Genomic DNA, 27,368 nt, shown 5'->3' on the forward strand with positions numbered 1-27,368 from the left:
ATATGTGACGGTCAAAGTAGACTTTCGGGAAATGTTTACATTGCCCAGGCATTATGGCGATATCCGATTATGACGGGCAATGTATACAAAATTATACATTGCCCGGGTTATATAGAATTTCCAGTAAAGCTTGGTCAATATAAACCAAAAGTTTTTATTTTAAAATTATAAACCTCTCTAATCTTATCAATCTTGTTAATTACTTTTTGAATATTATTACCTTAACTATTTATTTTTATTAATTTCCATTACATTTTTGATAACAACTACATTGAACAATACATCATAAATATTATCAGTGATAAAAATGTCCTTAAAAATGACGTAAAAAAATTACAAATACAGTAGACGTAGACGAGCTTTAACCAACGTTTTAATTTTCGGCATTTCGAAAATATTACGAAAAAATAATAAAATTTAGGTACAATAATATTCACTATAACACGAAAACGACGACTGTAATCGGTGAGATAAAATCGGATAGTTACTAATCTTAGTCCGTGGTAATTTCAAAGTTTTAAGTAAGTTATCGGCTTAATGGCAATCGATAAGAAACAATAAGATGTGAACTAATGTGGAATCAGTAAAAATGACTAATAATGTCGGAAATTGACCTAAAAATGACTTAAAAAGTAATAAACACCAAAAAATGCAAAATAAAAATTAGTTCATCAAATTCACATGCTTATGAAACAAATTTGTGGCCAGGAGAGCATTGTCTAAAAAGTTCCAAAAAAAAAAAAAAAAAATGCTAGATGCATCCAACTTCCAAGCCCTAATCATCACATTAATTATTTATTTTTACAAGTATTATTAGAATGGCATTTTGAATTGCATTTTTTCCCTGACGCCTTACATTTACTAACCAAGTGGCCAGCATATTTTCCACATCTTGAATGGCCCTTTCGACGAACCCTTGACTTTGTGAATGCCTCGGTTTTCCATGTATAATTTTTAAATCTTCCCACATATTACATAATCCGTTTATTATTTTATTCACGAATTCTCGGCCATTTTCGCTTTGTAGAATCGTTGGTGCACCAAATGTTGTAAAAATATCAAGAAGTACATAAGCTACTTCTTCAGCACGTTCATGCGTTTACGAGCGAAGCAAAACACATTTTTTCAGATGGTCCTGATACACTAAAATAAATGTATAGTTTCCGTTATGCTGTGCCTGCATATCTATAAAATCAATTTGACATCTAGAATTCAATTCATTTGAGATTATTGGTTTTACAACAAGACCTTTCTTTGCAGTACTGCCTTTATTTTGACAAGAAATACATAAATTTAAATATACAATAATCGATTCTTTTTATCTTTTTATATAATATCATAAAACAATTTCAAATTTTCTCGTGGAATGCGTGAGTCATCAATAAATTATAATGAATATAACTTGAGATTTCTTTCAAATTCAAGTAAAAAATGTAAGAAATGTTCGGGTAAACTGGTTACATTTATTTTTTATATAACAAGTAAAAATATATTGCATGATTTTAATTTAGAAAACTAAATTACTAGTCATTATTTGAACTGATACTTGATAAACGAACATAACAAAATAGCAACCTGCAGTTATCGATAGTTAAATACTAAACAATCTTATTGAAAAGTTTTAAACACATAGGTAATACAATTAATATCAAATATCAAAACATAACTTTTTTTAAAACTTTTACATGTAAATTAATTTAATGATTTTTAATTAAATATTAAACAGTGAAAAAAAATAATATATAAAGTCAATAAAGAAATGAAACAAAAAAAATTATAATATTGTATTACAAAAAATTAAAAATTGCATTAGTTACTGAATAAACATTAGCAATAGGGTTTGTTCTTATTTAGGTTATTTTGAAAACTGTAGATAAGGTTAAATAAAGAGCAAAAATAATAATTATTATAATTTTATTAGGTAGGTACAAAGCAAATATCTTAACATTAATTGTCAACGATTTTAAAGTTTCTAATTAAGGATTTTTCTTTTGTATATTTTTTTCTTTATAAAAGTGTTGATTACTCGTCTCAGCTTCAACGGCAAACTAATAAGATTTTCATTTTGTGTATCAGAAAAATTATAATAAAATATGTTTCCTAATCAGAGAATAAATAATACTAGAATTATTAAAGTAAAAACTAAAAGTTATGTGATAATTCACTTGTGTTCACAACTATATACTCTACCACCTAACGTTATGTATACCACCGTATAATAATATAACGCAAAGTAATCAACAATAATTGTAAATGTTAGTTTAACTATTGAATATATAGATATAGGCTCTTGAAGTATGTTGTTTTACAATATTTATTAAAGTTACCTATATTTTTACTATTTATATATCTTTGGTCCACATAATTTTTTTTTTTTTATATTTTTTTTTCCTTTATCGACATTAGCATAATATTGATTGCTATACCTTATTACCTTAAGAACAATATACTCTAATAATTGTTTAATGTTTATGTGTTGTACATTTGTACAAAATAATAATTAATTGTAGGCTTATTCTTTTTCTTTAGATGCGTAATGCTTGATTATTATTCATATTTCTGTAGAGCATATCATATATAATAAATTATACACAAATAATTGAAACCAAAATCGTGTGATTGAATGTTAGAGAAAAGCGCGTTTCGCACTACGAAGATAATATTTTAACATTTCGCTAAACATCGGATTATCATAAAACGCCTCAAAAAGAGCTAAGCGTTTTACCCATAGTTTATCAATAATCATACCAACGGACGATGGCTGCGTTTATTGTCGTATTCTTGAAAACGATATCCAAGTAAAAGGAACACGAAAAACTAAGAGTTAAACTATAAATATTCAAGCAGCGACTACTATATAAATATAATATACAACTACAACGCACGCCAGCTCCGTATGTATATCGCACATATTATACATACATATACATAAACATATGTGTGTGTGTGTGTGACAAGATCCCTACGCACTATATACGTAGTGTATTCGTGCTCCGTCATTCGGTCGGTTCGGCTTCGGGAAAATATTACGTCGTCGACCCTCGTTAATTCGCGCGCGCGTATGGGACACTCTCATCGGCTAAAAGTCCGTCATCGTAGTTCGCACGCACGCACCAGTAGGCGACGCTGTCCATTAAACATTCAAAAGACGTCAAGTGCCAGTTTCCGTTCAGACACACGATATACATAATATTAAACATGTACATATATATATATATTTTCACGCGCGCGCGTGGGTGTGTGTGTAGTATAATGCGAGCGTATTATATATAATAATGTATACATATATGTACAATACGCTTCGTACCACGCGTAACGGTTTCACGGGCTGAAAACATCTGTCTCCCCGAAAGTTACTACTTATATGGGTCTTATTCAAATCTCGGGCTCACGGAGGGCAAATAACTAAAGGACAGCCCGCGACTTTATATTCGCACCCGGGATCGGTGACCAAATGAATATTACATAATATTGTAATATATAAGTATACCAAACACCTATAGGTACATGACTATCTACGATAGCGCTATGCGTACGTGCGTTTGAGTGACTTCAATCTACGTGGTGCGATGGATCCAAACACGCGTTTTCAAAGTGGATGGCATTTTTTCCCACCTATTGGTCGTTTCAAAGCTGTATAGTGTATACCATATAATTAAATCGAGTGTTCCTTGATCAAAGGCAATTATAATATAAGACTACACATTTTTCGAGGAATCACACCTCATCGATTCGCATTTCTATAGTTTTAAACCATATTACTAGCTGTATAACAAAATAATGATACAACAATTGTTTATGCTATTAACAATATTAATAGATAATAGTTTTTATAACTATGACAATATAGTTAATAATTAAAATTTATATCTTGTAATTCAAAAGAGCATATAATGTCTTGTACCATAGGTATCTATTAGTATTCGCAATCGCACAATACGATGTATAAAAAGTCAGCCAATCAAAAACGTAGAAAATCTAGAAGAATCATATTGGAAAGCTTGTGTCTGACCGAAATGAACGGAAAGCTAGACGTATCGCGTGATGAATCATTATGATCTTCATACAAAATTAAAATATCAAAGTAGGTAACGGATTAAGGAAATAAATCATTAATTCAAGTAAGATTAATGAAGGAAATGACGAACAGAGACCGCAAAATGTTCACTTTTGTCGATCGTAATAAAACGCCATCACCCGCGGGAAGACTCTTTAGGGATCGTTATGCGTGTCTGTCGTATAATAATATGTACTTCCCCAGTGGTTTATAAATATTATTATACTCTTCGTTAACTCCAAACAGACCGTTAAACGATTAAAGCGGTCGTGAAAACCATTTAATTGAACACACATACAAAATTAAACTATTCTTTGAAAACGTTCCGATCGTCGACGCGTTTACTGCAAAGTTCCAATGTAACACACACACTCCGCTTCCACCTACATCTCGGGATAAAAAAAAGCGTCGTTCATTCCCCCCCCCCCCCCCACAAACAACCCTTCTCGCACCGCCGTAACGCGTACGAAGTTTTTATGTGTGCTGGTCCAAGATTGAATTCGATAAAACCGACGAGAGACGCCATAAAAATATGACGCTTTATATTATATAATATTATAAGCGTTTTTTTTCCCCGCGTGTTTTTTTTCATTTCGCCGGTGCGGTATGGACACGGCGCGAATATCGCACTCGCGAGGCCCTCGCGGGGACGTTTTACGAGCCCATACGCGTAAATTTATTATATTATTTACACCGTGTATGACTACGCCCGTCGTCGCCGCGCCTCCTCTTGTTTTTATCGCGATTTTTTCCGTTTTTCTCTCTCTCGCCCGTCCGATTGCCACTCGGCGCGCACTCACGCGCTGCAACTACGTATAATATCATCCGCTCCTAACCGCTCCCCCGACGACCGTTCGTCCGCCACCGATGAATTCCAATACTGCGCGGATTTCGCGACAACCTCGAACGTCCTCGCAGGTATGCTCGCCCTCCCCACCACCACCTACGGAGGTATCACCCATAATCGCCGAGTGCAGCAGAGATTATTTCGGTACCGCGGACCGGCGGACGGCGCACGCGCAGATCACCGGAACAGCCGATCGGACTGCAGTCGGCCGCGACAGACAGCGGCGCAATACGGCGCGCGGGGTCCACTCCGCAGTGGTGTCCGACCACACCGTAACACTACGAACTGCGTATTTAAATCGCGCACGCATGTCGTCGTCCGACCGCACGGGGACGGCGGGACACGCAGCCGCGCCGCCGCCGTACGAGGTGGCCGAGTCGCCGGAACTGGGCCGTCACTGGGTGGCCGTCCGGGACATCGCGGCTGGTGAGGTGCTGCTCGAGGAACGGCCGCTGGTCGTCGGGCCCAAGGCCGGATCGCCGCCCGTCTGCCTGACATGTTACGCGCCCGACTCCGGTTACAGGTGTTCGGCGTGCGGGTGGCCGGTGTGCGGGCCCCGGTGCCAGGCCGCGCCCGTGCACCGGGACGCCGAGTGCCCGCTGATCGGCGGCCATTACGACGGCCGCCGGTCGGCCGCGTTCTGCTTCGTGACGCCGCTCCGGTGCATGCTGCTCCTGCACCAGCCGGACGGCCGCCGGGCAACGGAATTCCGGTCGTTACAGTCGCACCTGGACGACAGGCTGGACACGCCGCTGTACCGGGCGTACGCCATCAACGTAGCCGCTTTCGTGCTGGACCGGCTGGGCCTGCGGTCCGCGGGCTACGCTCACGACCACCGGTCCGCCCTGGAAGCGGCCGCCGTGCTGGACACAAACGCGTTTGAGGTGCGTCGACCGGGTGGCCGGAAGTTCCGGGCGGTGTACGCGCGCGCGTCCTTGATGGCCCACTGTTGTACGCCGAACACCAAACACGTGTTCGTCGGCGACGCGGCCGACGGTCAGCCGACCATCCGCGTGGTGGCCACGGTGCCCATAGCTCGTGGCTGTTCGGTCACGGCCACGTACACGCAGACGTTGTGGTGCACGCGCGACAGGCGCCGGCACCTGTCGGCCGCCAAGTGTTTCGAGTGCACGTGCGCGCGGTGCACCGACCCCGAGGAACTGGGCACGCACATGGGCTCGGCGGCGTGTGGCGGCCAGTGCCCGAGCGGTAGGGCCACGGCCGCTGGCCGGTGGCTGTGTGCGACTTGCGGACGACCCGCCGCCGACCCCGAAGCGGTTCAGGCGGTCCGCGCCGTCGGAGTGCTTTCCAAGACTCGCGATTGCGCCGGTTTCGAACAGTTCTTGGAACGGGTCCGCGGCGGAACGATGCCGCCGCTGCACGACAACCACCACGTCGCGGTGGGAGTCAAGTACGCGCTGGCACAGCTGTACGATGACCGGATTTCGGGTGAGCTGGCTAACCGCACCGTGTTTTTGAATATTATATTTGAAAAAAGCACGAGGCTCAGAAAATTAAAGCCATACACAATAAAAATTAAAAATGTACGATGTACATAAAAAAATAAAATAGTATATTAAAATGTACAAGCAACTGCGGGGGGAGCAGTGACCTCAAATTTTGAATTTACGCTTGCATATTATAATTGCGCACAATATTTTAGCTACCCGGCCAAAACTTACGAATAACAAAACAGCGATGAGGTCTCGATGAAATTACCCACGCTATTTGAACTTTTGTGGATAATTGAAAACGACTGAACGTATGTGTATGGAAATAACCGAGAAGTGGAAAAAATACTTATAAATGACTTACTGTTTATCGAGAAAACTCGAACTAAAAATTTTGAATTTGAGTGGCTAACTTTATATCTCGTCACCCGCGTTATATTATATGTATAATTATAGTTTATTGTCGTGCGGCGTCGTTAATCGAGTAATAAGTGTCGAATTATTAAACAATTTGACTTTTGTGTTATCGTTTTTTTTTTTAGATTTGACCGCAAAACAACTGGGAAACAATACGGAAATATGCGAACAACTGTTGCGACTGGCCGACGTCCTGGAACCGGGTATCACGCGATTCCGGGGACTTCTGCTCTACTATCTGGTTCGCGGTCTCAAACAGCTAAAGCGGATGAAACACAGACGGGTCGGCGTTTGTCATTTATCAAAAATTTTAAATATATAATTTTGATCAGCATCCAATAAAATTAAAGTCCATATATTTATGGTTCCACGGGAACCTTTTTTCATACTAAATGTGTGTTGGCATTACATTCAAAATTACATCGTTATAATATTATGTAGTATTGCGTTCGAAGTAAATACATTTTTTTCTTGACCATTTTATAGAAATTTAAGACTCTGATTACTATAATAGCTATAATGGACGTTCTCTTATAAGTTATCATGTCAAGTTATTATTAAGTCTATATTTTCTACAATTTGTGCAGAGGCTGTAATTATATACGTATAAATACTAAATATAAAAAAGTAGCTATTGGCCTATTTTTTTTTGTGACTTATTATCGAATCTACATCGGCTTTTAAAGAAAACAAACCTTTATTAACAAAATTATAGTTTTAATCAAACTGTATCAAACAATTTTCTAAATTTCCATATGATTTCTCGTATTTTTACTTTTAACTTAAACCCATTATAATTCAATCAGTTTCAATTTAAAATAAAATCGTTTTAAAAGGAATTTCGCTTTTACTCAATTAAAGAGCCAAACATTTGAAATTTGTCATACAATGATGTGTATAGGTAATATATCAGTGTTTCTCTGATGCATTTTAATCCGAAGTCACTGGGTACCAATATTTTGTGTTATCTTTAAAAAATAAACTGTTTATACACATATATATTATGTCCATTTATTAAAACTATAATACAATTTATTATTATTATTACTATATAGAACTACGACGAGATGATCAAGAATTATGCCAGAGAAGCGGTGGTCATTCTAAAAACCGAACCCGATTTGGTACATTTGGTCGAACAGTTACAATGACGACGAGTGCCTTAAAATGTTTATACTTTGGTCACCGCCAAGTGTAAAATATGCTGTAGTATATTATAATATAGCAGTGTCTCATTTATGTTATAATCGATAGCACTTTTTTTTTTTTATCGCTATTGTCACAATAATACAAAATACACCACGAACGTAACGCCGCAAGAACTTAAAACCGCTCATTCATTTTCGCATTATATAATAAAAATATAAGTAGTAGGTACCTAACTTATAATTTTACAATTATAATTTATAAAAATAAACGTATTATTGGAATTGATCTTTTAATTTTTATATAATATATTACTCGTAATAAGTGGTTAAAATATGTATGGAAAAAAAAAGCGAAATATTTGATAGGAAATATAGAACAAAAATTAAATTAATTTTAATCAACCTGAATCATATTTTTTACTTAAAATGTGATAACTTACAACTATATATTATTGTCATAACTCATAACTAAGACGCATAATAACATAGTAAAATATAAAATAAAAATGATTTGTATTGGTACTTCTCGTGTAAAAAATGTTCGGTTTTAGCTATACGAGTAAATTATACCTATATTAAAGTATAATTATATGAACATTCGCTGATTTAATAAGGTTTTAAAAAATCAGAATGAACAATATTATGATTTATATGGACAATGAAAACTTTTGGTTTAAGTGGGCGGGGGGCGTTTATGATCACATTTTTCGATATTATTATTTACAATTATGAGTAAAAGAATGTTATACCGTAAAATTAATTCTAAAACAGAAAATACATATTATAGTTATTTATTAATTTTAAACGAGTTAATAACTGACTGATAACTCGAGTATTGGATATCAATATCAAATACTTAACATATCTAAAACTAATATCTTGCATTGATTTTTAATATTGCAGAAAGTGCGTTGTTTGTATTTTGCTTGATAATTAGTTACGTATTTGCGACATTTAAGGAATTGATCATCGAATTAAAAAAAAAGAAGCTCAAAGCATTAGTCTACTGTCGTTGACGCTAAATCAGAATACTATAAATTAGAGTCAGTCACTACTCACTAACCCAACATAATGTCGTTAAGTTGGTTTTTTAATCGTGTATTAATTATACGCGTGTAATAAAACATTCATTGTTGTGTTTATTTAAGGACTGAATTCGTTTGGCGAATAAAAAACAGCCAACACCGGATTGCATAACGAACACTTGCCAATTTTATTACCGAAATACGCATCATGTATCGATTTTGCAGCATTAAGAACGTTTTCAATAAAACCTTCTTAAAATATAACACTATTATAGTGGGCACAACGCCTTTTGATACGTGTACATAAATAGATACGTGTACATATTATATTATATTATAAAACAAGGGTCGACGGTTAATAACGACCTCTAAATAATATAATATTGTAACTGATTTTTTTCCAGACGTACATAAAATGTGATTAATTTAAAACACACCATTATTAACATTTATAGGTACAATGTACATATTTCAATGTAGAAATTGTTTTTTTTTTACCATGTCACAAACACGGTTTACTACGTACATAACTGTAGTAGGTATAATAATAAACTACGGGTAGGTGGTACGACGAACATCTACGCATTATTATTTATTGCAAAATGATTTATACGGAGTCCTAGTTTCTACTGAACAACGATAAAAACATCATTATATATTTATTAAATATCTATACAAACATTTAAATATTATAATAATATAATAAAATACATTATGTACAGTCTCTATATTTTTTTAATAATATCGTATTATATTATATGTAATTATAATCAATTAAATCTAAATAATAAACTATTCTAAAATTTATAATATACTATGTATTAGGTAAAATGATTATCTGCTGCACATAATAGTCTAATAATTAGTGATATGATGAACTTTTTTTATGGGCGAACAAACCCGAACCTGACTTTTGTCGAAGTCTTTTTCATACGTATGCCATTCAATTTTTTTAATAAAACATGCATTTTTAAATATTGTTTGATTTAGGTGATATATTTTTTTATGCACAGCTATACTATAAATATTTAAATATAATTAAATTTAACTATTAATTCGAACCAAACTATTATTAAAAATTTAATATTTACTATTATTTATAAGCATTTGGTTTAGTTCAAATATTTGTAATTTTTAGTTCGTTTTTCGAATCGAATTTAACACTCTAATTTCGATTCGTAACATAACCGCCCAAATGTCAAATAAAAAACTTAAAATATTTTTTTTTTTATCACAACGTACGAACAGATAATGATAATTTAACACAATGGATTATTCTTTACAATAATTTTATTTATAACCTGTTTAATATACCTTTAAAATAATAACAATATTACTATATAACCAGTACAAATAATTTTAGGTACTCGATAAAGAGAAAAACACTTAATATCGCGTGATAAAATAGTAAAATATAATACTAATGGTTATTAGAATATTATATTTTGTAGTATTGTGTATAGTAGTTATATGTCGCAAGAGAATAAAACAGCGAAAGTCGACGCAGTGTCGCCGTAACCCGCAGACAACGGTTAAATTTTATCAATATATCTGTTGACGCCTTTGAAAACACGTAGTACGTATTACGAAACTTTTTTTTATGACGTCTTTCAGAGGGTGGAAAACTAAAGTGAGAAATTTCGGTAGAGAGATGGAGGATATCGATAGCGTTTCGGCTAGAAAAACATCACTCAACGCACATGTTTACGAGTGAATTTTGTGTAGTCTCGGTATCGTTATGGTATACACGCCGTTTATTATTCTCATATAATATTACGTAAGAATGATCAAATTTATAAAAAAAAAATAACGAGACAAACAATTTTGGCTTAGGTTAGAAAATTGAAAATCCAAATATTCTTAGGTTTTGATGGCTGATGTGCGTCTGTTGAAACCATAAAACTATTATTTTTGTTACGTTTAGAGGTTATTTTTGTACGCACATATTACACAATACGTATATTATATAATACTTAATACTATTGATATGGCGGCTAAATTAAAATTTAACAAAAAGCGTCATATTCGAAGAACAGGGGACATGATAGTCTACATAGGGATAATCTCATTTCAAACGGAACAATGGTCACCCGCCCTAACTATAAATGTTACATGTATCTTACAGCAGTGTTATAAATTAATTTTTAAACATTATAATAATATGTATGATGCAATGATGCATTAATGCATTGATGCATCACAGACCACAGTTTACAAGAGTATACACGCTAAATGTATACAGCTAAATGCAATTCCGTATAACTACCGGTGATGCTGTAACTTTTAGATATACCCCCACTCCATACACAGTTAGGTCATCAAATCGTACAAAATTGATTTTAAATTAAAATATATTAGCGAAATCTGAAATCTGATAAAACGTTAACACTGCGACAAACATTGCGTGTTTAAGTATACATTAAAAAATATTATATGGTATGAGAACTCTATATTTACTTAATATTGATACGTTCGTGGTAATAATATTATTATTATAGTACCAATAAGGAGGTTATAGATGGCACACTTGGTGATATGAGATTTATACACAACATTATTATTATTATCTATTATTTACTGCTAAAACATAATTTAACTTATCTAACCGGTTAAAAACAGAATAGATAGATATTCGTAAATACTAAAAAATGACACTATAATTTGTTATCTAAACAAAAAATAAGTTATTGTTGGCAGTTAAACTTGCACACGATGATATTTTGTCAAACGTATATTCGTTCATCCTCTTTAATAATGCATTCATATTTTAATTTATGATTTTCAGAACTTTTAAGTATGCAACTAAATATACTTAATCGTATTTTAAAATACTTAGATTTTATGTACCATTTAAGATATTATGTCAATAGTCAATACGAATTTTTTTTTCAAAAAAAAAAATTCACTGTTTTAACTTTAAATTGTTAAGGAGAGATTATTATTATTTTTATTTTTTAAATGTTGATAATTTTTCACCCTAAATCATTATTAAACTATAGATTCTTCGTAATATTGATGTACCTAAATCAATTTTCGAACGAGTAGTTTTTGAGCAATTTAACTTTGTGTGCTAAATATATTAGGTAATATATATTTGGAAGATAAATCTAAGCTATTATAATTTGAAAACTTTAACATAAAACTATAAATGTATAATTTATTCATACCATAATATATATATATATATTTTATATATAATTTAAAGCCATATTATTGACTATTATTCTTTGTGTGTACATTTTAATAATTAAAAAACTATTCATTAGAATTTCAATTTATGTTTTATACATATTGTGTTTAGTTATTCTAATGAATAGTTTTTGAATTATTAAAATATACATACAAAGGATTAAAAAAAAGGTTTAAATCCCATGATTGTACGATAAATATAAAATATAGGTATATTATTATAAAACTAAAATAAATTATAAATTATAAGATACAGTTTTCAAATTATAATAGCTTTTACTTATCTACAAAATCCTTATAGAACACAAAGTTAAATAATTTAAAAACTACTTGTAAGAATTTGTAATTAGATTCATCGAAATTTTCAAACGAAACTTCTCCAGATTACTTATTATTCATAGTATTTACAGCGAAAAAGTATGGTTTCCATTTGTGTCATGACACTACTTAAACAGTATATATAATTTGGGTAATTTAAAATGTGGTCTTTATTGAGTCTATCCAAAAAATAAAAATTTATATGAATGTATGATCTCAGGGAAAAATCTGATTGAACCTAATCCATGAATTTCCCCACACATGATATAACATAATAAACAATAACGTTTATACAAGGGAGTCGCGGGTGTGTTTTCGGGCATCTAATAAAACATGTATTTATTAAGCGGTTAGTGCGGTATAAGACGAGTGGTAACGTCGATCGCTATACACAATATTACAGTCGACTTATTATTAATAACAATATCATAATAAATTGTTGTTGAAATAAGACGCCACCGGGAAGTCGAGCGTGGACGTGGAAGCCACGGCGGGTTTGCCAAATTCCGTCCAGCGACTGACCGCGGCGGTCGGCGGCTGATGGTATCCCATGGACGCAGCGGAAGTTGTGGCGGCGGTGCCGGTCGGTGGCTGTGTCGTCGGTGGATGTGGTGGCAGGGTCGGTGGCAGACGCAGTTTGCTCGGGTTAGCCGCAAATTCGTTGTGCGCGCCGTAAGCCACAGCGGCGGCGGACGGGTTGAATCTATAATAATAACATTATAATACACGTTCGGAGCAAAAACATCAGAAAATACTAACACACCCGAACGTATTTCAAAAATACCGCAATAAATAATTAATTGTACTATATACGATATCGACATAATTTTATTTACACGTCAGTATATTATACAGAGTGATTTATTCCGAGCAAGTTCGCCCAATTTTTCTTCTGTAATAATTTATTTACTCAAATTGTGTATTTAATATATTAAATTTAAGTATTTAAAAAACATGGCTCATAATTATACCGAAAAGTTCCAAGAATCAATAATAATTTATAAAAATATTTAATTTTTAATGGGAAAATGGGGGTAAGCGCACTCGGTAAATCACTCTGTATAATACAATATACACAAACATTTCTTCATCCCCCTCTTTACCATTCTTTCCCGTCTGAAAAGTTTGTGCAAACCAATAATTAGTCAGGTTTATGTGACGTATACGATTTGTAAATTTAAATTAATAAAAATAAAAGGAACTAATGCAGTCATTAAAATAAAAAAGTGATGTTTATATAGATGTTACACCCATAAAAATCGTAGGACTTTATAGTTTGACGGATTTTGGATTCATATTAACGAATTTACCACTTGTATTAACCAAAACAATTTAATATTTAAAGTCGAATTTTTGAAACTTTAAATTTAAATGGTGGGGGAGAGGATATAAATTCTTTAAAATGTCAAGATATTATCAAAAATCTATTAATAAATGTCTTAAGAATTTCTATATTCTTAGGAGTTCGAGTATTTCCAGATGTCTAGGTTTGATTTACCGAGTGTTGAAAGTATTTTTTCAAAGAAAATATTATCAACGGGCGTATATAAAAATGGTATGTTTATATTTTAACCTACCTACATTATAAACCTGTGATAATAATAGTTTTTAGGATATTAAAAATCACTGTGATTAAAACATATAGCAAACCTGTTGTCTGTTGATAAAGCAAAAACCATCTAACCTAAGTCATACGCGATTCACACTCATTTATAATAATTTATATATATTTTTTTATTGGATGGAAAAATATAATAATTATATAGTACAGTATAGTTGCGTTCCAAATAACCACACGTGGCGTCACTATTAGCTACTTGAAGCCTAAATTTTATTATTAATAAATTAATCTTTTTTTAATTACTAAAATGTATTTAAAATATGTCTTCATATTATTATGTTCGCAAAAATCGTAAAATTCCCCATTTTAATTTCTAAAGATGAACCCAAACTCACCCACCTCTCTTATAAAATATTGCTAAAAATATAAAATTTACAAATCATTTTTAATGTCTTTAAATTATAAAAACTTTCGTATTATAAATTTGTCTCTATTTTGAATATTTATATCATACAATGGTTGTAACATAAATTTTTGATTTCCCTGTACCTGACCTAATGTCCTTCTTATTTTCCATAAACAATATCTGAAATAGACTTTAAGTATAACTTCATGCTTAAATTTTGACTTTAAATCTTATATTAGACAATTAATACTCCATGTTAACACTCCACATAATCTACAAAATCCTAAGCGTTGTTATAGTAATGAAAGCATTATTTTTATTTTTCTAAACTACCTTGAAGTTTAAAAATAAAATGTACCTACTACTATTTTATTATGCTTATTTTATTGGTAAGTATTTTTACTAAGGTACAACCGCGATAATAATAATTTATTTTGAGCATTACGAATATTATGTATAAATGTGAAATAAATTTAAAACAAAATAGTTTTCAATCATAATTAAATTACTTTTAATACATAAAATACCTATGCTTTGAGTTATATATTATAACATGTTAAAATAATATTATACACCCTTTGAATTTTGTTTCAAATAGAATATTGTTATAAAATGTCATCTAAATTCCATGTATAATAATTTAAATTTTTGGTTGTTCAAAATGTTATTATAATAGTATTATGATACCGCATGGTTTATTCAAATTTAATGAAAAATGTTTGTATACAGAATATTTTAAATTCGTTAATAAGGGTTTTGATAAAAGTTATAAAAATGTTCTAACATGTCTCCATATTGGTGAGCCGCGTTGGTCCGAGCGGTTTGCTGGTATTCGTCCCACGCTGATCCATCGTAGTAACCATTGTACTGAGCGCCAGGTTGAAGCCTCCAATCGGCTGTGCCTGGAAAAAAAATAATAACCGTCAAAATACATTAATGCATAACGTAAATCGACACAACCATGACGTGTATTTTTGAAACTTCGCAACAAGGCGCATCGCGAAATCGACAAAAATCGCATCACGTGGCGCTATCTGTACGCTCAAAAATCTAAAACACGAACTATCATCGAACATCACTAGGTTACGTTATAAATACACGGCGATGTCCGTAACTACAACCTACATCCCTTATAATATTATTATTTGGTCCACTAGAGGGTGGAAGAATCCTAATTTTAAATACGGTCTTGCAAACAGCATAGCGAAAATTTATCATATGATTAATTGGCGGTAAAGCATATGACTTACGACGGTAATAACAATATATCAATAATTACTATCTACAGTTTAAACAGCGATTCTCGACTCGATTTTGGGCCTTCAATCTAATGTTAAATGGGTCGGAAAAAATTGTATTACCCCATTGAACATTATTTATAAAAAAAAGTCTCATGAAAAATTGGGTAAATAACTTAGGTCACCAATACACAAAGATTGAGGAACGCCAGTTCAAAATATAGGAGAGAATTTTATTCAATACACGTTTTTTGGATTTATCACTACACCTATGACCTACATTAATCAATAGTATAAAAATATGGTAATTTAAAATATAATAATATGTTATGAGTCTAATAAATAAAGAAAACCAAAATTGATTGCGGGTAATGCTGATTGGTATTTTAATCATGGAATATGATTAATTTCAACTAGTTTCTCATAGGTACCCACATTTAAATTTTAAATTATTGTATAGTAGATTATTATGTTGAACGTCGATATCTCGAATCACATTGAAATTCCCTTGAAACTACCATTACACTTATACCGTTTTGCTCTCAATAATTCGAAATCAAATTTATCGTTTTTCTTATCTCGAATACACAAATAATACTTTTATTACGGAGAAAAAATAAACAGTACAATCAGTATAGTGATTGCAATTCACGCGTTTGTGGTCGTCAATATTTATAGTCATTAGTTCTTACAATTAATTTTTACATTCTTACAAAAACAAAAGTAATATAAACAAACTTTAATGACCGATTTAAAAAAAAAATGTATTCATTACCTATTGTAGTTTAGTGATATGTATGTATTTTAGTATTTTAAGTATTCAAATTATGCATTTTGTGCTTTCAAATTTATTATTTACCAATTTTTTCAAATTTTTTAAGAATTTTAACAAAACTCAATATCTCGAACTTTTTCCTGATATAATATTAAAATAGAACTGTTTTTATTATATTTAAAACAAAAATGAGAATCAATCATTATTCACAAAGTATTATACAAGTTTAAAAAAATTGATGCGGATAAGGAAAAAAAAAATTATAGCCATTTATTTACTCTCTGGATCTATACAATTTTCCGTAATTGGAGATATGTTCTCATACAATCCGCTATATATCACCCTATCATACCAAGAATTATGTCGTGTAGACGTTTTAAATAAATTTTAAGATGTTTTAGTGTTGAATATTATATGACCCAGCAAAAATAAACAGTACAAATGATCCAATAAAAAAATTGAACCAATTTTTAAAAAACTTATAAATAATTTTCAACTAGCATATATTCCATACGAATGTCTATCACTTGATGAATCGCTTTTACTACATCGGGGTCGCCTTTTATTTCGACAATATATGCGACTTAAAAAAACGAGGTATGGTACAAAGTTTTTCGAGCTCTGTACACCCGATGGATTTGTTCTAAATATGGACATGTATAAAGGAAAAAGAGATGAAATTCAAGTCGGTTCTACGTCAAAAATGTTACTGCTATAGTAGTAATAATTACGTTAAGTGCGTTTTTGAAAGTAGTATTTTTCCCCTCCGAGAATATTAACTGTCCACGAATGTGTTAACTAGTATAATTATAATTATGTAATAAATAGTATTAAATACTTGTAAATAAAACGAAAAATAAATATAGAGACTTAGTATATGAGTATGATTATTAATTAATATACTGTATAACAAGTTTTACAACATTCAAATATTACATTATAATAATATAGGTTAGAGAATTAGAAAAAACAAACATAAAGAGTATGAAACTATGAACTCGATATCTTAAAAAATTAAAACACTTTTTATAGTAGGTAAATATATTAAACTCGTCTTGTGGTGATGTTTTGAAAATGTATTTAATGAACCATATTATATACATACATGATGAAAATTAAGATGTGTTTATCAAAAATATATGTGTATTAAGTACACATTTTTAAGCGAAAATGGTTCAAATATGCAAAAGTTACAACTTAAAATTTAATTTTAATAATACACAAAGTTATGTGATATGAGAAATGTGTATATTATTATAATATATTAATATCTTATATAGTTATCCATTTAACTATAAATTAAATTTAAAAATTCCATTTTCTAGAAGTTTCTAGTTCTAATAATAATTTTATAATATATAAGGCCATTATTTTTTAATCCAAGAACATTACTTTAAACAAAATAAGTTGACCAACAAACACACTATTAAATATATAATTATGGTTTTGATATATCTAAATTAATTGATACAATTTGCCGTTATCGAAAACAGTATAACTATTATTAATAAATCACTGTTTGAAAATAATAAACAGCTAATAGTTCTCTATTACATTTCTGTGGCTATAACTAATCAGACATCTAAAGTCTAGACAACATTATCATACCCACCGTAATGATCCAAAAGTTAATACATTCCGATACGATATCTATATTTTCCTGATTTATTAGACGTCGTCGATGTGTAAAAACGTATGTAAAATTGTAGTGCATTATTATATCGAAATTACCAGTGTAGGAAGGTGTGTTAAGGTTCTCAGAAAAATTGCTGCTGATTATGTTGTGCTGCACGTTGGAACTATTCTGTTTTCTCCATCTCGCTCTCCGATTGCTGAACCACACCTTGAACAAATTTAAAGGCCTTTTTAATATTCTGAGAACAGAAGTCGTATATAATTTTCTAGTAAATTTAAAATAAAATAGTAAAAATTTGATTATCCAACCGAAGCAATGACAATATATAAATGCACGCAGTGTGCGTTAAAATATATATTTTCGATATTAACGTCAATCATTCATACATATAAATGATTACGTCATATGACGACATAACGTTGTATTATTTGAATCATCAAACGTAAAAGTACATAATATATTATATGTAGTCGAAATAGGTGTATTTCTATTCTAACAATAATCCGAAAAAAAATTTATACGGTTAGATATGCGCTTCACTTTTCAATTGTAAGCGTCTTGTTGTGTTCAGATATACTCAGCGGTCAGTCGGTTGACGATTTGAGATCGGATTATATTTAAAAAAATAGGTACCGTCACAAATATTATATTTTTACGACGAAACCAACATGACATTTAGTACATAATAATCGCTTTAACATTTGTATATAACCTGCTCACATAGAGCAGATTATTATAGTATACATATACATATGAAGTGGTATTCAGCCTTATTGGACTCGTGACCCATTTTATTTATTATTTATTATGTGTGACTAACGAAAAAAATGTGTTTGAGTATTTACCAATGATTATTATGTTCAATACCGATTTTTTAATTAATTTATAATTATTTGTATCGTGTTTATTGCTTATATCATATTTATCATATTTATTACTTCGTACAGTTGAATGAAATCTATTTTTTAATCCAACTGTACACAGTAAAACCTAACTAGTCTGACTTATATGAAACCAGGCGGGAGTGATCGGGTGTATGTATATTTTTTAAATCAAAGTTTATCAAAACCACGAGTTACAACCCGTTTATATTTACAAATATACACTCAAATTATGTGTAGTGGTCAATAGTGCGATGTATATACATTTCATTATTGTTTTATATTATGGTGTACATATAAAAGGGTAGCTTTATTACTTGAACTCGAGGTTCCGGAAGTCCAAATTTTACGGCGAGAGTTTCACGGGCCGCTATGTCCGGATACTGGCAAGCCAAAAACGACCTTTCCAAACCTTCCAGTTGTTGGGCCGTGAACGCTGTCCTTCCTCTTCTCTGCTTTCTAGATATGACGATGCCCGGTTCCGACGGCACGTCCACGTCGCCAGTTCTTCCTGTAAGACGATCAACCAACGTATTTTATTATAATACATATAAAAATCAACATCGTAAAATGGTTAAATGTTAATTATTATGGGTATATTAAACTCGTATAATGCGGACGCCGAAAAAAAGTAGGTGCTCGGTATATTTTTGTGACTATTTTTATTATGTATAGATTGTGCGTGGCCAATGAAAAAAAATACACGAATATTAGCATAACAATATCCGTTTTTCCTAAACATTTTTTAGATTTTATTGATTATTAAGAAAAGTACTGTAAAATTTGTACTTTCGACGCCCCAGAGTATTAGATATTTAGATCGAAATCTCTATCAGAAACCACCCCTAAAGTTAAAAATCGAATCATTTTTTTTTTGTGTCAACAGATACAAAAAAATCCACATTATTGTAAAATCAATAAATTCATCGAATTGCTCACAATAACAGAATCTAAAAATAAAAATGTAAATAATTCATTAAAATCGGCTTATCCCGCATAAATTAATGGTTATTTTCTTTCACGTCAAAACGTATAATACACATATTTTTTTTTAAATATTTATGACTTTTTCCGTTTACCAACTAAACATATATTGCAGTATTACACACATCAATACAACAATATTATATTATATTATATTATATTTTAATAAAATATGTATAATGTCTATAGGTACATCATGTACATAGAACCGCCATTGAATATACCTACGTCTAAATATTATGATCCGGACACGCTTGTGCAAATATTTATCTTCCTTACACGACTTATTATATTATATTATTATATATGTATAGACTATATAGGTACATCACAAACCCTTAAGTAAACATATCCGCAGAAAACCTATTTATCATGGATATATGCGGCTTATTATTATTATTTTTTTTTTTTTAACTCGTGGTTTTTTTACATTATAGTTGCGAGGAAGACGGCGAATAAATCGGAACAAATAACGCGCGTGTACCCATATGTATCTATATACATGTGTATATATATATATATATATATAATACTATGTTACGCGCGATGTTTCATTATTTTCGACTACTGACGACGATGTGCATATTATTGCGAGGGGGAGGACGGCGGCGAAACGGACCGTGTGAATTCGACCGCTCGCCAACAGGTTGCACCTTCGTATTATTATACTGCACAGTACGTGTAATGGTATAACACATTATTATTATTATTATTATTATTATTATTATAGACATCCGTCGTGCCAGCCGGTGGTCCTTTTTGACTCCGTTGATGTTTCGTATAATGCACGGTGTGAATGACATATATTCAACGCGAATATATTATATTATTAGTATTATATTATATATGCACTCAGATCTCTCATTGAAGAACGTATAGAACTATAATATGTGTCATATTATGCCCGCAATGAATGAATATTATTATATATTCGACGTATGTTATTTACACATATATATGTATATGACAACGTAAACGCCTGCAGTAGGTACTGTGATTGGCGGCGGTGGAGTAATAAAATGTGATTTCACCCATCGGGAAATAATATAATATTGTTCATAATAGTATACCGCAGTCGGAGCGCCTGTACCGAAAGGGGAAAATATACATACAGGTATTTTTATATAAAAATCGCGTTTTATCGGAAAGAAAAAAAAATAATAAAAACCCAGTCCCTTTTTAGAAAAAATCTAAAAAAAATCAGGAAACGTCCGATGTTCACCGGTAGTGTAAAGTGTTAGTATACCTACCAGCTATATACGAGCATAATACCAGACATAATATGATTGTTGTGCAAGTCTGATAAAACGATATTTATTCTTGCTTTGTGTGTACAAAAAACGATAAAAAACGAAAAAAAAGACGACGGTATACGTGTGTTGCTATATTTTATGTTTACATGCCGCCCCAACAGTTAAAAAATAAAAAAAAGATTATCTTTCTGCGGCGTGGTTGGTTGTATATATTATATTCGTGATAAATTGTGTACACATATTATTATAGTTTTATTGTATTTTACATTTCTGCTTGCAATTTTATTTACCAAAAACCTTCACGTGTCAATATACGGATTTCCTTTCGAGACTAATAAATTGCAGTGCAGGTATTGTTGCCCATATTATGTGTATAATATTTAACTCTGTGCTTAGATGTTTACTGAGCCCGGTTTGTTTGTTTATGCGGTATTATATATTATGTATTATAGTCGAATAATAATTTAATATTGTGCAGTTTTGAACAAAACTACTATATGATTCACCAATGATTAAATATAGGTAGTATTTTATAATTTAAAATTGATTATGATGAATTTCAACAATTATTACTCTAATATTCATTGACTTTGTTAACGTGAAACGATATTTTTTTATTCCAGATGTATTATTGTCTTTATTGTGTTTAAAAATAAATTTGATTTGACAAAAATCAAAATAGGTTGACTCAATTCAATTATTTTTGCCTTATTCGATAATTTGTGAAAAATTGTGTTGCAAAACAAATAGTCATAAGCTCGTCCTAATCCACATTTATAATTCAGGCGGTTAATACCTACGTTATTAAATTGTTTTCAACATAAAAGTCGATAAATCACATAAACATTATTTTAACGTATCGAATAATTCTATATAGACTCTAAAACAAGTAGATTATCCAATCAATATTTTTATAATTTTTTAAAATGTTTGCAATACTTATATTATATTATGTAATAAGCAGATCACTGTTTTCACCATATAAAATTATTGCAGCACCTATCAAATTATTCTATACAAGTGTAAATGACAAATCAATTAATACAGTAGATTCTCATTATATCAAATCTCAAAGGGCACAGGAAAAAGTTCGAGATATCGAGTTTTATTAAAGTTCTTGAAAAAATTGGTAAATAATTTGAATGCTTAAAATGCATAATTTTAATACTTAAACAATAATACCTTTTACACAAATAAACTACAATAATGAATACATTTTTTTTTTTTAATTCTGTCATTAGAGTTTGTTTAATATTACTTTTGTTTTTGTAAGAAGGTAAAAATTAATTGTAAGGACATTTAATTTATGCTTATTTTCAATTTCACTATGTTATTATATACGAATTACTGCAAATATTGTCTACAAACGCGTGAAATCACAATCACTATGTACTGATAAATTTTTTGTTCTTACTGTAATAAAAATATTATTTGTGTACTAACGAAAAACGATTTATTTTATTTCGATGTGTCGAAAGCAAAACGATATAAATGTAATGGTAGTTTCAAGTGGCTTTCAATGTAGTTCGAAATAGCGACCATTCGACATAATAAGAATCTACTGTATATTTTAAATTTTTATAACATTAATACATTATATTTATTATTTATAATATTGTATTTGATAATTATTATGTGAAGCAATATTACGACTTGAAATATTGTACATAATATAATTCCCCCAATTGATATCGCAGGTCATATTATAATGGAAAACAATTAAATAACAGTAAAAAAAACACCACCAAGGCCACGTTTTGTTCTTAATGACTGCAAAATTATAGTGGTGTACGTGTTTTATGATTAAAAGAGTTGGCCATTGTCGGTAGGTATACATATGCGGCGACGGTCGACTTGTTTTGAACTTGCACGACTGTCCCAAATGTTGGCAAAAATCCCTGAACATAACGTTGTAGCAGTGTCCGTCATCATTTTAACACATACTTTTACCTGACAGTTATATTATGTAAAGCGAAAGCTGGTTAACAAAAAAAAAAAAAAAATAATAACACTAAAAATTGGTTTTACAAATTATTTATCGTCATATCTACGAGTTTCATGAATCATGATGCATATAAATATGTTATTTTTTTATGGAGGTAATATACCGGCTAATTTTATTAATAATAATACGCGCGTGCTATAGTGAGATTTGAATGTTTCATTACATTATACATTATACCGCACGTTAAAACGTTATATAAATTCACTTTAATAATAATCAATGTTATTAGTTTTAATGATATATCGTTTCATTCGTTCTCGACGAGACGGCGCTTATTAATTCCTATACAATATTAGTATATTATCATTATTTTTTATATTATCATATTATTAAATCGTACCTATAAATAATGATCGTCCATTAGTCGCAACAGCAGCATAATAATAATAATAGATCATAAGCGGTGGTACGCACGTACCTACGTCGTATTACATAATAATGTAATCATCAAATCCTTCTGCAAGACTACGGTATACGCGGTAAATATTATATATTTACATACATAGACTGAAGCAATAGGTAATGTGTAGAACTTTTGAAGACACGGCTTCGATGATAATATAATGTTATAGAGAATGAAGTGATAACGTTAAGTATATTTTTCAAGAGCTTTTTTAATTTTAAAATGAATAAATACCTTTATATAGAAACTTAAGATAGTATTTTACTTATTTTACCTGTTCGTAATAATAGTTGACCAACGACCTAACTTATAGATGCATTTTTATATTTTTTCAAGTTCAGATGAGCAGTGTGGTTTGCATATATAGGTAATGCATATGAATGAGTGATTTGGGTAAGGGAGAGCTATTTCCAGAAAATTATCTCCTTCGATCAAATAAGGAGGTGATGGGAGCTAGAGTTGATCCGACCAGCAATTTTAACTTGTATCACTTCAATGCTTTTATATATGTTTATAGTTCACAATAACCGTTGAACAATTTTTCCTAGTGAATGATGTTATATTAATTAATTATTATTTTTATACTATTAATATAAGAAACAAGAGTTTATGATAAACGACAACTGATAGCACACAATTTTAGAATTTTTTTAAATACAATTTTGAAAGTTTTCACGATGGCCGATGATGTATAATATTTCTCACGCAAACAAGAGTAGATTAATAAAATATATTCATTTTAATCATTTAATTTTATCAAAATTTAACTCAATTGTAAAACGGTTATCTAAAAATCAACTAAAAACATTAAAAATAAATAGTTTATGTTGTTTTTAAAATTAAACAGTTGGCGAGTTAATCAAATTAGTTTCAATTAATATATTAATTTACGTTTAAACTTATAGTTTTCATTTTTCTAACTATTCAACGACGGCAGCTATGGGTTGCGTATATATTATGTACCCACGACGGACCGCTTTTCGATCCAGTCGGTTGATACCTATTATAATACGATACACATCATAATAAACATATTATAACAATAATAATAATAGGTAATATTAAACGGCACCACAAACCCGTTTTCGACCGTATACCGCGCGACCGCCGCTCATCGGTGGTGTGCACGGGACATTAGATCTCGATAATAACCAGGCGGAATAAGAAACGATACGATAGGCACATTGTAATTTATATTATTGTGCTGCAGATGCGCCCCGTCCGCGGTAAATTGAATTCATTTCGCAATACAAGCCGACGACGTAATCATTATAAACATGTTATAATACACATCACACACACACACAATATGATTTGGGTGTACACGCACTATATATATATATATACGTATAATATATAGTATACAGCTATATGGTCAGCGCTAAACGATAATGATACGACGTGTATTATAATAGCCGGACGTTTTGGGTGGTATCGTCGCGGAGAGAACGCGCGTACCGATCAGTTGTTGGGGGGGGATTGATGGGCGGACCCCTTCGACTCTTTCCGTTTCGACAGTTTTTGCGCATAATATCGTACTAATAAAGTATTACCCGAGTTAAAATAATAATAATTTATTATTACCGATAATAACATACGCGCAGTGATGTACAATATCCGTTTAGTTTTTCGTAATATTGTGTATAATATATATATTAAATTATGCATTTACCACGCGCCGCACTCGAAAACGTCTTTGGGGCCGATGCGCCATTCGATTCGTCGGAAGAAATGCACACAAATGTACAATAATAATAATAATAACGACGATGATGATGATGATGTACACTAATGGCTTTTCGTTTATAGTTAATGCGTATGATAGTACTATAATATACTACGACGACGGCGACGTCGAAAGTACCTATAAAGGGCTATGGACTATAGAGGTACGCGAAAACCGTTACGAATCAACAGGTTAATCAACATGTAACTCGCGCTCTGCGTTTATATTATAATAATATTATATTATAGGTACGCCGCAGCAGCAGTGACGACAGTTATTATATTATATTATTCAGCTTTTATATAATATATGTATAATCATATTTTATATTATTATTATCATAACAGCCACAACAGCTTAAATGACCGTAGTCCGTACCTATATATATATATATATTATACACATGTAATAAACGTATACATTTGCAATGTTGGTATATGTACCTACTTTTTTTTTTTTTAATATGGGTTGTTATACGTATGATATTAGTGTTAATATATAATTTTATTATACATAGGTATGTCTCATCCGGTCAGACACCCGCAGTGTGCAGATGAGACGCGGACGGTTTGGTGAAGTTAATTTTAAAGACAACGTCTTCGTAGTGATGGACCTACACGATGGCGGGCACGAAAATATTATGTTTAAAAGGTGCCGCGAATTCGAACGAGAGCTCCGATATCTGATTAAAATGACTATATATACGACTATAATATGGACTTCGATCATTTCCTTGGTATTTTTCGAAACTTAAATAAACGACTTGATCGGGAAAAAAATTAATTCTACCTAGAATGTTAGGGGTTCAGGTCCAAAATTGTTCGCTGAATATTTTATTACCAAGAGTTTTTCTTTATAATGGTCGTGTTGCACTAGGCTCCGCGATTTTAGAGTTAAAACTTTAAATAACGATAGAAAATTAAATTTCAAAGTATTATAGGTACTCAATAATTTGTGATTATTTAGACTTCATTATACATGACTTCTGCAAATAGAGTTTGATCGTAGTTCAATTATTATGTGTAGTACAAAAAAATCAATTTATAACTAAAGGTTTTTGAATTAAAATCACATCATCAGCTCCCACACTCTAAACTTTATTTATAATAATACAATATTATATCGTCTATAAAAATAAAAATTGAATCATTAAAGTACCTTAATACTATCTTAGAAAAAATATAAATATCTTAATGTGTAAAAATAGTATAACATTGTTCACGAAAGCTTAGCGCTTGTCTTCTCGGCGTTCTCACCGCTAATAACTGTGCAGTCTTTATAAACTTAATAAAATGACTTATTACATAAGATTGAATGATAATTATATTGAAACAATGCAATTATACAAAAAGAAAAAACTTATTAGTGTACATTTGGTTTAAAAAAAATACATATTTTTTTAAAGTTAATATGTGTGGTAGATAGGTACACTGTAAATCTGAACAATTATCAGAAACTAAAGAAAAAAGTCCCTGGATAATTTTTTATTTTTAATCGGATATTGGGTGTATAATAGGTACCTAATTAATTAAAATGTGATATTAATAAATTATAATATATACAAAATACTTACATATTTGCATATAATTATATATTTTCATATAATATAACATATTTTTAATACATGTCGTAATTTTGGCCTTTAAATCTTATACTATATATATGGACCAGCATCCAACTATTTATCATTTACAGTTAATGCAGATTTTTATATTATTTCAAAATGAAATCTTATTCAAGATTATAATATAATGTTATCGTATATACCTACTATACACTATTGTAAACCACTATTGTAAATACTAGTATTCATAATCAATGGTCATAACTATGATTAGTACAATGTACATTCTGAATGGCAGGATATGCATATGTTTAGCAGGGGTGATGATGATTATCAAACGACCGGAAAATTTCCCAAAATTTACCATTCGTATCGCTTTTGGTACAAATTGCACAGTGAGTTAATGGCATTTGAACACCAAATGTGACCTTAATAAAAAGGTCACCAGATGTAATCACGTAACCGCAGTCTATTGATCTAAAAA

General features: G+C 31.4%; 2 protein-coding genes across 2 annotated transcripts in view; one reads left to right on the forward strand and one right to left on the reverse strand.

The window, feature by feature from the left end:
* The first annotated feature begins 5,052 nt into the window (after positions 1-5,052).
* Positions 5,053-8,202, forward strand: LOC132930458 (SET domain-containing protein SmydA-8-like). The gene is made up of 3 exons (XM_060996340.1): positions 5,053-6,353; positions 6,898-7,055; positions 7,828-8,202. The coding sequence occupies exons 1-3, from the start codon at positions 5,213-5,215 to the stop codon at positions 7,921-7,923; spliced, it is 1,395 nt and encodes a 464-aa protein (XP_060852323.1). The 5' UTR covers positions 5,053-5,212; the 3' UTR covers positions 7,924-8,202.
* Positions 8,203-12,298: 4,096 nt separating this feature from the next.
* LOC132930081 (protein gooseberry-neuro-like) overlaps positions 12,299-27,368 on the reverse strand; it is a 35,277-nt gene continuing 20,207 nt past the window's right edge. Inside the window, exons 4-7 of the mRNA XM_060995745.1 lie at positions 19,267-19,460; positions 18,164-18,275; positions 15,204-15,321; positions 12,299-13,155 (exon numbers count right to left, since the gene is read on the reverse strand). Coding sequence (XP_060851728.1) covers positions 12,879-13,155; positions 15,204-15,321; positions 18,164-18,275; positions 19,267-19,460 — 701 coding nt within the window. The 3' untranslated portion in view covers positions 12,299-12,878. The remainder of the gene's footprint in view (positions 13,156-15,203; positions 15,322-18,163; positions 18,276-19,266; positions 19,461-27,368) is intronic.

The sequence above is a fragment of the Rhopalosiphum padi genome, chromosome 4, assembly GCF_020882245.1.
Source record: "Rhopalosiphum padi isolate XX-2018 chromosome 4, ASM2088224v1, whole genome shotgun sequence".
In the NCBI taxonomy this organism is placed as follows: Eukaryota; Metazoa; Arthropoda; class Insecta; order Hemiptera; family Aphididae; genus Rhopalosiphum; species Rhopalosiphum padi.

Coding starts and splice junctions, on each gene's coding strand:
- LOC132930458 (XM_060996340.1), top strand. CDS start 5,213: ATGTCGTCGTCCGACCGCACGGGGACGGCGGGACACGCAGCCGCGCCG. Junction 6,354..6,897: donor GTACGATGACCGGATTTCGG/GTGAGCTGGCTA, acceptor TTTTTTTTTTAG/ATTTGACCGCAAAACAACTG. Junction 7,056..7,827: donor AGCGGATGAAACACAGACGG/GTCGGCGTTTGT, acceptor ATTACTATATAG/AACTACGACGAGATGATCAA.